The sequence below is a fragment of the Neodiprion virginianus genome, chromosome 5 (assembly GCF_021901495.1).
Source record: "Neodiprion virginianus isolate iyNeoVirg1 chromosome 5, iyNeoVirg1.1, whole genome shotgun sequence".
Lineage (NCBI taxonomy): Eukaryota > Metazoa > Arthropoda > Insecta > Hymenoptera > Diprionidae > Neodiprion > Neodiprion virginianus.
The window spans coordinates 30954135-30967702 of NC_060881.1; the positions used below are offsets into that span (position 1 = coordinate 30954135).

The 13568-nt window shown below is 37.2% G+C and overlaps 3 protein-coding genes and 1 long non-coding RNA gene across 6 annotated transcripts; 2 read left to right on the forward strand and 2 right to left on the reverse strand.

The window, feature by feature from the left end:
• Positions 1 to 420: 420 nt before the first annotated feature.
• LOC124305867 (sensory neuron membrane protein 1-like) lies at positions 421 to 5530 on the reverse strand. Of its 3 annotated transcripts, XM_046765804.1 has the most exons (9): positions 5399 to 5530; positions 4837 to 4957; positions 3473 to 3630; positions 3127 to 3326; positions 2736 to 2938; positions 2393 to 2648; positions 2072 to 2283; positions 1737 to 1963; positions 421 to 1641 (listed from the first exon to the last, which is right to left on the reverse strand). In XM_046765804.1, the coding sequence occupies exons 2-9, from the start codon at positions 4939 to 4941 to the stop codon at positions 1413 to 1415; spliced, it is 1590 nt and encodes a 529-aa protein (XP_046621760.1). In that variant the 5' UTR covers positions 4942 to 4957; positions 5399 to 5530; the 3' UTR covers positions 421 to 1412. The 3 variants fall into 3 exon arrangements, with proteins under 3 accessions (XP_046621760.1, XP_046621759.1, XP_046621761.1); XM_046765803.1 differs by lacking the exons at positions 4837 to 4957; positions 5399 to 5530 and adding an exon at positions 4335 to 4490; XM_046765805.1 differs by lacking the exons at positions 4837 to 4957; positions 5399 to 5530 and adding an exon at positions 3763 to 3996.
• Positions 5415 to 6321, forward strand: LOC124305875 (uncharacterized). Its single transcript, XR_006908464.1, has 2 exons — positions 5415 to 5507; positions 5805 to 6321. It is a non-coding gene; the product is annotated as an uncharacterized LOC124305875 (long non-coding RNA).
• Positions 6322 to 7958: 1637 nt separating this feature from the next.
• LOC124305873 (tRNA (adenine(58)-N(1))-methyltransferase catalytic subunit TRMT61A) lies at positions 7959 to 9825 on the forward strand. The gene is made up of 5 exons (XM_046765814.1): positions 7959 to 8263; positions 8362 to 8758; positions 8854 to 9126; positions 9223 to 9392; positions 9638 to 9825. The coding sequence occupies exons 2-5, from the start codon at positions 8404 to 8406 to the stop codon at positions 9785 to 9787; spliced, it is 948 nt and encodes a 315-aa protein (XP_046621770.1). The 5' UTR covers positions 7959 to 8263; positions 8362 to 8403; the 3' UTR covers positions 9788 to 9825.
• A 310-nt stretch (positions 9826 to 10135) lies between these two features.
• On the reverse strand, positions 10136 to 13556 carry LOC124305871 (tubulin gamma-2 chain). Its single transcript, XM_046765810.1, has 9 exons — positions 13158 to 13556; positions 12566 to 12768; positions 12327 to 12473; positions 12101 to 12237; positions 11811 to 12005; positions 11476 to 11587; positions 11273 to 11404; positions 10981 to 11163; positions 10136 to 10851 (listed from the first exon to the last, which is right to left on the reverse strand). Exons 1-9 carry the CDS (start codon positions 13204 to 13206, stop codon positions 10651 to 10653), a joined length of 1359 nt encoding a protein of 452 aa, XP_046621766.1. The 5' UTR covers positions 13207 to 13556; the 3' UTR covers positions 10136 to 10650.
• Between the last annotated feature and the right edge of the window lie 12 nt (positions 13557 to 13568).

Sequence of the window (13568 nt, forward strand, 5' to 3'; positions counted from 1 at the left end):
AGAAAATGTAGAGCATGATGTGAAAATCTATTCGAATTAATCAGTGAATATGATCGGAATATTTCTTAAAGTACTGATATAGATTTGACGAAAAAAAAGAAATCACTGGAAAATGGTGAAATCGCTAAATCTACGTTCGTTAAGCATTGAACTAATTCACTTCCGTTGAATTGAAATTTGTGCAAAACGATACTGTTTATTACAGATTGGATCAGATTCAAATTGCATATTAATATTTCAAATATAACAATTAAACATACATTCTGAACAATAAAGCGATTAATTTGGATTGATTTTCATAATTTCGAAATGGTAGCAATCAAAATGAATCTGTGTTCATACGACTTCATCTTATTTCATTTACTGAGCACTCTTTTTTCGAACCGCCGTTTTCTGCAATAATAAACAGAGACAGAAAAAAAAATTCCATCACAATTTTATTTCAAATCGGAAATAACACTATCAGGAATACTTAAATATATCAGCACAAACCGAGTAACAATTACAATGAATTAAGCAAAAAATACAGGCTATTTAAGTAAGAGCTTCTTATTTACTTTTAATTATTTTTTTTAGTTCGTAGACATAAAACTAATTATTCCTTACTGTAAAATTTAACCGTGTAACGTATTTCTGCAAGATGTGATAATAGATTTAAAACTTCAACGGCAGCCGCGTCGGAACAAGTATACTGCATATACACATATTCTAATTATTATGTAAACAAAAAATGAATCCAAAAATTTGGACTTAAGTCTGGTTTCTTAATTTCAAGATCGGCCCGTAGCAAAATATTGACCACATTGCGTATGAGATCGCACAATATTTATAATTATAATTATATTTATCGGCCCCTATCTAGACCCATATCCGTATAATGCATGCATATTTATACTCGAGTAAGAAGTAAATCGATAATAGCACAACACAATCGATAATTCATGTATTAGAATCAGGACCCAACATATCGGAAGATGCCACTTATGGCGGCGGAAAGTAAACCACTTCAAAAGAGTTCTGGTTAGTTAAAATATTAGAAATGGATACTTTATCATGATATTTCTCACTCCAAATGTATTTCAATGTAATAAAATAACTGCCTAATAAATTGTATGAATTTTTACTTGGCTTAGATGTTCATTGTATTCATCTAGAACAATTGACCGATTAGAGTTTTGTCTGCACCTTGTTGCTTATCTACGCTTATGTGTATGTGGGATCCCAATCGCTTCAGACAATATATATACCGCGCCACAAGAAGTTTTTATACAAGCCAATGTCCCAAAGGTCGTAAAAACGATTACGCACTTTACGTACGGAACGCAGGCAAAAAAAGACGCGTAAACATACTAGTGTTACATAAAAGATACTTTTCGTGCTTAGAACTGCACGAGTTCGACAGAATGTCGTTACTAATTTCGGTCGTCGATGGACGCCGGAACGGCGGCGGGTTGCAGCGTAGAAATATTCACGGGCCATTTTTTGACGTCCGCACTGTTCTTTGAGCTGTCTGTCGAGCCAGGAGCTGGTGCAACGGGAGTTATTTCAAGCTTTTTTTCAAGTTGACGTCGCTTAAATTCAAGCCCTCCAGCGGCTCCGCCGACAGCCAGACCCCCAAGTAGAAGGATCCACTTGAAACAGCTAAAACGTACAGATTTCGAATTTGTATCCGATTATTTCGACTGAAGTCATTACAATGATTTGAATTCTAAGAAATATATCAGACTCGCAGCTACCTGACACCGGTAAGCACATGAAAGACGAGCATCACTTGCTTTATTACATCAGGAGACAGATCCACATTATCCTCAATCCAGACCAGTGGCAACAACGCGTAGGGAAAATTCTTCATCAACTTAAACTTCGGAATTGGAAATATGAACATGTTGAACTGCATTCTCTGCCGACTTGATATAGGTGTGCCAGTGAACGGTTCAAATTCGAGCCTTATTTCGTGGTCCTCCTAAATCGTAATAGCTTGTTAATTTTAGATTTTGTCACACAGCAGTAAAGTGACTAGTTGAAAAAGTGACCAGTATGATAACTCAGACGAATCGAAAAGAAGTCAAACCTTTACGGGATGCAGCCCAGTGACGTTTTCAAGGTAGGACGGATCTGCCAAGTAGAAATGAGGAAGCGTCGCAATTATCGGTGTACCTTTGCATGTGTACAAATCAAGCGCCCCCGCCTTCAAGCAATTGTCCGGATTTAAGCAGTAGCACTTTTCCTCGGGAACGGTGCTCTGATCTCCAAGGTCAAACAGATATTGATTCGTCTTAAATCCTGTTGGCAAAAACGACATGAAACTATTGATCCATTGCTATCTTACGATGTTCATTCCAGTTACTACAGTATAAAGTAAATTGACACCGTTCAACGGAACTTTACCTACCTGCCACTTTGGTCGGCTTGGAGAAATGTCCTACCATCTTTCGGCAAAGATCAAAAATGAACGCAATCACATTCTCATCCTTGTATAACCCCGGGTGAAATACCGTACTATCGGTACCCTCGAAAGCATTGCACTCATCGCCGTTCCAAACCGTCTGTATCGTCTCGTTCTTGTATTCTACCACGTATCCGAGTTTCTTTGGGTCCTTTACTCCTCGAGTGACCTTTATTCTACCCTCCTTAATCGTATCATTTTGCTGGAAATGACATATTCACGTAGAAGAAGTAGAAGAAAAAGTCTAACAGGGAGTTTCGTTGGGCTCAAATAAGAAATAAACACTCACATTTCCGAAGAGTGAAAATTTGTACATATCTTCACCAACGACGTGCAAATTCCTCGTGTCGCTTTTCAATATCGCGCATAGCGCAGACCCGGCGAAATCTTTTACCGTACAATCGATCGGTATACCGTTAAACATGATGTCCATGGCTTTCGCCTTCATAAAAATTGAGGTTGGCTTTTTATAAATACTATCCACAGCTTTGGCTGGAATTAGTATCGAACGATTACTAATCTGATTACGCATGATCAAAAGACAAAGTCGAATATCAACGAATTTTTCGTACTAAACGACCGACGTGTTCATTATATATATATATATATATATATATATATATATATATATATATATATATACATATTTAATTCTTAGAAATTAATTATCAATTTTATACCTGCGACGCTGATCATCTGCGGTTTCTCGATCATCGTGACCAATATCGTACTCAATATCGCGAGGTGTGGATATATAAGCTCCTCATTTCCCGTAAGTCCGTTACTTTCTGACGGCTGAAAATACCAAGTGGTTTTGTAGCTGACTTCCACCGTATCAACCTCTTCGTCGTCCACTGGATTCAGCTTTTCCTTCCACTCACTTGATTGAAGAAACCCCAGATAAAAATTGAGCATAAGTATTATAACACTAGTATGATATACTTACGGTATTGCGGATGAAAAAAATTCCCATCGTTTGATTGTTTTTAATACGCGGTTATATGTAAAAGTTCATTACAAACTTACTAGAAAACGTATGGCCCAACTTGCTGCAGGTGCGGTTTTTCCCCATTCTCGATTCCCTCCGCATTCGTTATATTAAATAGGTAGACCTTGAATACGTAATGAAATGGAAGTTTTTTCCAGAGGTCGCGCATATCTGTACCTTCTACCAGCGTTAGCTCCTGAAATTGAAAATTAAACGTTATTCAATACTACGTCGAAATTGATTTAAACATGTGGACGTTGTTTGAAATCTGGTTTCAAGAATGCTGGCCTATCACGATGAAAAGCGGAATTTTTTCCGTGGAATATACCGTGTATTTTCGTGGATGCACACCGCGAGGTTCGCTCTGAGCAACTCTGCTTTTCATTTGTTAGCAAGCGGCTGATTCGAAACACGGACTTGTTCAAAGTGGACTTGTATCCCGAATTGCCTGTAATTAGGGATTCGCTGACGCGCATCTCCGAAAAGTGTAATTTTGCGATAAATCTACTTTTTTAAAGGTCAAAGGGGAACAAACGACCTCAAATAGCTTTTGAAAGAGTAGATTTATCAGAAAATTATAACGGACTTTTTTGGTGGAGCGTTCAATTCCCCACAAAAGTACGTTCTGGTCTTATCAATACCTACACTGATGCGTGGACGAGTTATAAAATTTGAAAGTTGAAATAAAAAAAAATTCCCATCTTAATTAAACGGGAAATAGTAAATCGCGATGATGCACCTCTAAATATTAATATTAAGAACTCAAACTTCGACACCATTCTTTTTTCGTTATTTGGAACAATGTTTTTGACTTGAATGTTAAAAAAAAAAACAGAACAATCGATTGTTTTTATACAGTCTAGTATATACGATGTATAAAGCGCGGTTAAATTTGTAAACCTGATTGCATATTTCTCGTCGAGAATCCACCGGCCAGAGTTTAATTGTCTCGCAGTTTCGTGACTGATGTATTTTTCTGACCTTGTCCAATAACAGGTTTCTTCCCACAGGACACTCATTTTGCGAATCACGTACATACATTGATTCATACATATAATCCAGTATTATTATACCGCAGCGACAAGATTTATACTATTACCAAACCATTGATTAAGCAGTTATAAGTCTCATGTGGAGATTGGCAATTACATTTTAATATCGTGACACGAGTTGCATTATATATACTTAACAATGCAGTAATATCAAAACTAACATGACTAGGCTATATTTAGCGGATCGTTCTTCAAGTGATAGATGATTTCGATTCCATGTGAGGAAAACTTTATTTAACGTAAAAATTTAATAACCACATAGCGAAAAATGAGAGATTAAAAAAAAACGTAAAATTTCACTGAAAGACTGGTTAACGTTAATGTTAAAAAATAATTACATTTGTACTCACCTTACGTAACTGAGACCTAATTAATGGTGGAAAGCTCACCCACGTCAGTACAGACACAAAAATCATGACCCCTGCGCCAATGCCCAACTTGATTGGTAACCGCATCTTACTGTTGATTTCACTATAAACGCAAACAACAACTTTGTATGCAAGAAAATGATGATCAAAAAAAAAGAAAATTCGAACAAAACCGGAGCTTGGGTTGGACTTGGGAATAATTCTTATCCCGCGTAAAGCTGTCTCATTTATTTTTCAGTTACCCCACAATAATGGTAATTTGAAAAATATGAGAAATAGAAATTTAGAACGTTTTTTTCGTATCCAATTTGCTGTGAGATATTCCTGCGGCAAAGGAAAATAAAATTGTCTTAAGCTGTTTGGAAATTCTAAAAGAAATAAGTCGTGACGGTAAAATTCGAAGAACAAAAAGAAAAACCTACAATAATTATTAAACCCGCCTCATGTATAAATATTTTATTGCATAAAATTTCACCAAAGAAATTTAAAGAACGCAGTAAATCACTGCAAATGGGAAATAGTGGATAAGCCAAATTGAAATTACCTAAGAAAGAACCAAACTAATCTCACTACAGATCTCGGACGACGCAGAGCGCCTTTGATGGACGCTTGAGGATAAATGGTGAAGAACTGTCAGTAACGACGGGCGTCAAGTAAGTGTTTCACACTTCTCATTCCTCTTTGTCAAACGGTAAAGTAAATTTGTTGCATCGCGCAGGCGCTTCGGCAGAATAGTCAACAAAGTTTGCAATGTTTTCGTTACGGCGTCGGACGATATACTTTGTTATAGCCATTTTTTTATTATTTATGATTTGGTTCAGCCATCATATTGAACGATTAATCCTAAATAAAATACGACCTGCAAAAATATTCCAGTCACACGCACATGGAGTCTTGTAATATTTTAATTCTGGATGGCTTCTTTATGGGGTAAATTTGCAAAATTCCAGTCGAACTTCCGAAACGTACAGTTAACCAGAATCGCAAAATGTCTATCTATCGCCACCTCGGAAGACTGATTTAATTCCGTGACTTTTTGTTACGAACCGAACTACGCATCTCTGAATTAAAAAACTGACTGATCTCATGCTTCGTGAATACTGATATTAACGAGTCTCGATAGCAATGCAAGACCGTCTTCAAGACACGAGATCATATCTTATGGATCCGCGGACGTATCTTGGGTGTTAAATGCGGCTGATATCGAACGATAGTGCTGCAGAAAAGTTTATAAAATATGGATGAACCGGATACCTTATAGCCAAGACGATTATGTGCAATTGGCGGTAGTGATTCGCATATCGGATCGTACGTTTTCTATCTAAGAATAAGTATGTGAGCTTCGACCTGGGTGAACACCAAGTTCTCGGAGTAATGGAAGTAAATGCTCTATCTTATACTCCTCCGTTCCGTACAGAAGATGTCCTGAATTTTTCTGAAGATATGCAATAAATACTTTGCAGATGTTATAAATAAATTATTTCCTACGATTTACAAAATATGACACAGATGTTAGGAAATTTACTGATTCTTTCTGAGAAGGTTCCGATGTTCTAGGAAAAACTACTTTGTGAAAACTATACTTTGTAGCAGAACCGATTTTGAGGGGAGAGGGGAAATGAAAAGAGAAAAGGGGTTGTGCAAGATCTTCAAATGAATAAAAATTTTCCACTTCAGGGACTTCAATGGCGGAAATTGTACAAACGCTCTGAACTATAGACACCTTCAGAATGACTTCAACTTTTCCAGCTATCAAATTAACTGATCGATCTCATAGATTTTAAATCATGAACTTCTAGTTTGCATTAAAATTTTTATATGAACGAGCTTGAATACTTCATAGTTCGATCTTATAGTTCTGTGGTCGTAATCAGTTGTGGCATACTTTCCACTATAAGTGAAGATCAACGGTGGCTATATGACATGACACGACTTGGTTCGATTATTCACAATCAACGACTTGGAACAAATAAACTATTGTATTTTTAAAGAATAGAAAAAATTATTAACCCGGTATTAACACGTAAGTGGTTCGAGAATTAAATTAATGATATATACTGCTGAGTTAATAATTGCAAGTGTAAATATCGGGGCTCAGGAATATTCCTAGCCACGTAATCTTACCCTAAGGTGTGAAATTACCCAGGCCTCTACATCGGCCTTGGACTAATCTTGCTGCACCCTTGTAACGCTGAAGGTGTCGCATTAAAAATTCACGTGAGACGTTCCAGCAAATCCATTTCATGGCACCTTAGTTTTAAACTATAGCTTCTGTTGAACTTGGGAAAACTGTTTATTCTTCACGGTCGAAGAAAATTGATGTCAATTTTATATAGAGCTAGTTCCATTTGCCTTTCAGAATTGATGATTCCTTGTCAGTTTTTTTTTTTTTTCCAAAAACCAATGTTATCATCTTGTGAATTTTTATTTCATATTTTACGCTGTTAAAGATATTCGATGTATCTTCAAGTTCATCTTCACGTATGTACGAGATGGTGGAAGTTTGACATTTTTTTGAATTTCTACCAAATTATGGGGTAGTAAACACAATTTGGCATTTTATATTCAAATCGGGGCGTTGATGGTCGAAACGGTGTTTTACTCAGTGAAGGAACATAGATTGAAACATCTTGAAATAATGTTCAGGAATCCAAATTTCACAAGAAAACAAATAGCATGAGGCAAGAGGCAATCCGAATTAATGGTCTTATTGTTTCACATCTGTAATTATGGTTTTCTTTTGATTCAATTCTAACCCAATTTGATTTTTCAACAATCCAGCTCAATTTCTTACAATTAAACATAAAAAACATCAAATGGGTAAAAATCACTGTTAAAGTTTCGCTCGACTTAGAAAACCCTTTTTGAAGTTACGAAAACTTGGGAAATATTACATATATTTTGATGCAGATATAGCTTGTCTAGCGCTAACATGACGAGTTTGAAGTTTGATTCACTTACTAGTGAACTTCATACAGTTTATACAATATTTTATTATTAAAGCAATTAAAAAAATGTTTTCAAAACTTTGACATTATCTTCATCAAAGGCGCTTAACTGATGATCAAGACTTACCGATGAAGTACACAACGCCACCGGTAAGAACGAATTGGGCACAGGCCAGGATCATGTCTAGTCGATAATAAAGATCGCCACAACGTTGTAATCGTAGCTTAACTCACTCTTGATCAATATAGTTTCGATACCTAAACTGTCAATAGACATCATCAGGAGTCATTTCAAAAATTCTTCATCACCGCGGATAGCCCAAGTCTCTTCAACGCGGTGACTTCATCAACATAACCTCAAAAGCGGCACGTAACCAGCACACAATTTTGCTGTCAGAATACTTCCAAGATACACGTGGTTTTGAGAATTCGCATTCCTGGGTGTATGGCGGATAAAAAGGGTAAGGCAACAGTAATCCGTTGACAAATAATCAATGTTCATAATAATACACTTTAGAGGACCAATTCTATTCCTCTCTAATCCTCGTTGCTATTGCAGGCATCTGCAGGCGCTCAAATACCTCAGCGAAGCAATCCCACAATGAGTTTCAACGGGTCTAAGGATCTCGTCGAGGAGGGTGACGTAGTGATCTTATATATTGCGCCATCCAACATGCATTCCTTGGAAGTGACTCCGAAGACATTGAATAAGAAAGGCATTTTGGTTGAAAATGTATTTCAAACTGTTTACGGAGCTCTCAAAGTTGCCTCTTTGGTTGGCGCTAAATACGGTGCCAAGGTGGACCTATCAAGGGGGTGGGCCTACGTCTTACAGCCTACTTCAGACCTCTGGACATTGACTCTGCCGCATAGGACTCAAATAATTTATACACCAGACATTAGTAACATAGTTTACCTGATGGAACTCGAACCTGGAGACACTGTGATAGAAACAGGTTCGGAAATTCAGTGTACCACACATTAATATGAATATCTTCATGATTTTTACTACATTCCAACAAATTTTCATACCCCAAATTTTGCTAAACAGGAACGGGAAGTGGTTCCTTGTCTCATGCTTTGATCAATGCAATAAAACCTCACGGTCATTTGTACACCTTTGATTTTCACGAACAACGAGTATCTGTGGCTGACATCGAGTTTAAAAAGCATGGATTAGAACGCTACGTTACTGTCGAACAGAGAGACGTTTGTCAGACAGGATTCGGAGATGCATTAGAAGGCAAAGCCAATGCTATATTTCTTGACTTACCACATCCATGGTTAACCATTGAACATGCAACGAGATGTTTTCAGAAATCAGGTAAGTTTTAACTTTGTTTGTGTTACCTAGGTAAAAATTTTACTGACAAATGTTTATTAAGACATGTAAAAATTTAAAACACCTTTCCTTTTTCAGGTGGTAGACTCTGTTCCTTTTCGCCATGCATAGAACAGGTTCAAAGAACATGTGAAAAACTCATGTCTGCTGGATTTATAGAAATAAAAACAATCGAGTGTCTGCAACGGGAATTGACTGTACAGTACAAAACTGTACCAGTATTGAAACTAGAATGTTTAAAAAGCAAGGTATGCAGATCATGTACAAAAAACAAGTCTCAAAAAAATTAATCAATTCAATTGATTATTAGTAATCAATTTTATTTCAAATGGTAAATTAGATGTCAATATAAAAAGTAGAAAATTGATTGAAGCAGTATAAAATCGTAAATTGATTGAGAATTCTTTTCGACGTTAAAATTTTCCCGCCATGTTGAGTAGCGTACAAATATCAATGTATAACATATACCAATTACTCGTTTCTTTTGCTGCAGCATACCGATGATAACAGAAACGAAAATAATGGCAAAGAGGTGGGAGGACTGGAAAGATTAGTAACTGTTTCGCACGCGCACTCGCTGCCAGGGCACACTGGATACATTACGATTGCTACGCTGCCGCCAATCGGAAGAAGGAGTTGTTAGTTAACCGACAATAAATATTTCCTTTGATAATAACACCAGCCATATTTTTTCAAATTTTTCAATACCTACTTTCTCTTCCACTCCAAAGATTTCATCAGTTAGATATTCACTGTTCAACAGCTAACAACTACGTTCATAGCAGTTTTATACACATGTATGCAAGAATAAAATTTTATTACCAACGATACGTCGTTCTAGTATTTTTTCTTCATGTACTCTATATTTTTTGACCCTATATTGTAATCAAGGGTGAAATTTTGTACGCTGAAAATTCGTCATTTCAAACAATATTCATTGTTGAAACGATTTTGCAAAATTGTTAGGATTCACTTTACAATACAACATACATGATTAAAAAGCTTTTGATTTATTTGTCAAGTGCAAAGCATTGAAAGCCCCATTAGAGCTGAACTCGCATAAGCAGATAACACAAATTCTTTTCAACGAACAATGTAAACGTTTCTCTGTTAGATTGGGACCGAGAAAATCAGCAGACGCTGAGTTGCGCTACTGTGAATATTATTAAAAGTTTAATAAAAAATAGATGTATCTACACAGCGTAATGGTAAATATGGCGTACCGCGGAGTATTTCGCTATTTATGGCATACAATTCATTAACTAAAATTGAAAACATCAACTTCGCGGCAGAATTGAAAAATGTATACACAGTTTCTTCTGAAGTTAATACCTCAATCATTTCAAGAGCTTCGTCAAAATCACAGCGATGTTTAAATGTGCGAATTAAAACTTTGTCCGTCAAAGCAGCTCCACCGAGGCTTTAAGCATGCGTTTCGCAGTCAGCACGTTTTGTGTGATGACAGCATAGTTTTGGTGTCTTTTAGGCAACATGATAGTCTTAAATTTATTCGCTCTTCACGGGGCTCCACGTGAGATAATCCGGCCTCGTAGCAGCCTGGTATTCCTTTACAAGGTCCTCAACCACTTGTCGCGAATGATCGAGCTCGTCCAAATTATCTTCGAACATTTTTTCCTTACGAAATTGTTCCAAAAAAGCTTCTCGTTTGCGTAGCTTATCGTACTGTTGAAGTGCGCGATCAAAAAGCTATAAGTGAAAAAATTACTTCTATATTTTAGGTCTCCCTGAAAGTCGTGCGTTTCCTAAACCGAAGAGACGAAGATTTTCGATATATAGAAAAGAAAAATGGATACGAGAGGAGAATGCTATACGTACCGACGATATGTTAGTATGGTTCGCCAACATGAGTCCAGAGACTCTGTGGGTGCTCTGAATGTATGGAGACTTCCTTGAGAGCGCGACTTGGATGCTAGCTGGTCCCCAGGGTATAAATTGCGCAAGTTTTCTCTCTCTAATTCTTTGGAGAGATTTGTGAACTTGTGTAGGGTCTACTTCTCCCTGTGAAAAATGATCGAATTGATGGATCAGAAGAGATGAGCAGAATGCCAAAAAAACAAAGTAGATTCATTAAGTTACGTGTTTCAGAAATTTATTATCATCTCCTGACCTGGATGATATTTAATATGGAAATATAACAGTGTGCCGCATTCCGATCCAGAGCTGTGGATACCATCATGTTTTTGGGCTGCAATAATCGTCGCATCACATCCAAAACCGAGGTTTTTCGAACTGAGGCTCCCTGTTTCAGGAAAAATAACGTTACTGCTTCACTGGTATACCAGAAAACTAGTTTTATAAGTATTAACATACCTCTTGATCGGTTGTGAGTGGCGTGTAGCCTGTCATCAGGAAATGTAGTCTTGGCGTTGGTATAAGAGGTGCAATTAAACCAACCAGATCATTGTTCATGTACGAGGGATACCTGATAATATCATAAGTTCATTTGAGATGAATAACAATACTCAGACACCAGAGCAGTAAACGGAAATATTTCATTGAAACAAACATCGACAAAATTTTGTCTTATATGACAATGGAAACCTGACAATTTTGCGGCAATAAAACTGAGTCAAAGAAACATTCCAGTATGTGGACAAATCTCGGAATCCGGCAACGACAAGTTGAGATGAATATTTTGAACTTGCCTCAAAGTAGTCGTGCTAACTGACATGATGGTGGACACGAGTTTGTTGATTTGCGTGAAGCTTGGATTTTGTATGTGGAGACGATCTGAGGCGATTCTGTTCAAAGCCGTGTTATCAAGAACAACAACACAGTCTGCGCATTGTGTCAACCTCTTCAGAGTAAGCAACGAATTGTACGGTTGCACGACGACATCACTGTGTCAAGACAAAGAAAGTTGATGTGAAAACATTAGAGCCTTAGTAAGTTTAACTTTGAAATTTGTAGTGAAAACCAGTTTAAAGAAAATCACCTGATCTCATCCTGATTGGGAAACACGCTGTAAGTTTCTATCAACTTTTTTGGAAACCTGTCAGCCAAGCTTTCCAGCATGAACGAACCCATACCAGAGCCAGTCCCGCCGGCAATTGAATGGCACAAAACGAATCCCTGAAATCAATCAGTCTGTGTACAATAAAGAGAAGTTCATGTGTGACATAAGGTATTCGATATTTGCTGAAGTGTAACAGTTGTCCTGCCTCCAAGCTGTCGCTCCCATCTGCTTCTCTGTCCAAGATGTCAAAGATTTCCTCCTGTAGTTTCTCACCCTGGTGGTAACCCGACGCCCAGTTATTGCCTGCTCCACCTCCGTGTTTTGATAAATATATATTCTCAGGGTTGTAGAGCTGTGAACATCGACAATGAAATTGTTATTAATTACTGGAAAAGTAACAGATATACTGGAAAATTAATGTGAATGTATTAAAATGATACCAGCCTTAGAGTAGGGCGAGTTCATGATCGTATGTATAACTCGAGGCTCCAAATCCAAAAGTACAGCACGGGGTATATAGTGTTCGTCATCCGATTGGTAAAAAAAGACATCTTTTCTGTCTGTTCCTTCTGTTGCATAATCCTCAAGAATCCCTTCAGGATTAATTCCATGCTCTGCACAAAGTCTTTTCCAGAATTCAAAACCAACTGAAAGAAAAGTTCAAACGATTTTGGATCAGTAACACATATTCCTCTCATAATAAGGTGTGGAAAGAATTATAGTTAGCAAAATAAGTGAGGGATAAGACGTTGAAGTGCAAAGGCATGGATAAATGAGCAATTTGTATGATCTTAAGAGCGATAAGCAATAGACACAAATATACTGCCAATTATGAGGACTTTGTTACAAAATTGAGCAACGGACCAAAAATAAGAATATTAAAGAAAGTATAACATGAAAATGTTGCAAAATGGGCATCAATTATGAATTGAATGCTAGCCGGAAAAGCAATTTAGATTATCTACAACATAACCTCCAAAATGGGAAAATTAGATAGTGCATTTCAGGTGTCTCTCAATACTCGAAAAATACTCACTCTGGTTGCCGCATTGGCCCAGCTGTAAGGTTATCATTTCACACGGCATTTTTACTCTTGCTTATACCGCAGCGAACAAAATAACCTGAATAAACGTCTCGACATGAGATTCACCTCAATCCTTGTTTACTACTGTTTTTTGACAGTTGACTTTTAGGACGCTGATTAAATTCAAACGCGCGCCTCTCTCCAGTAACTACAGACTCGACTGTAGCACTGTTACCAGCAGATTTTGACAATTTCTCATCGAGCCTCTTGCTTAACTTATGTTAGGTGTCTGCAGCGCTTACTGGTGGCCACAAGTGAAAACTATGAAATCGGTTAAATCCGAAATAAATTGACATGCTCCAACGCCCGTGAAAAACATTATTATTAAGCTCAACTTTACAATCTGGTAAACCACAAGGCCTT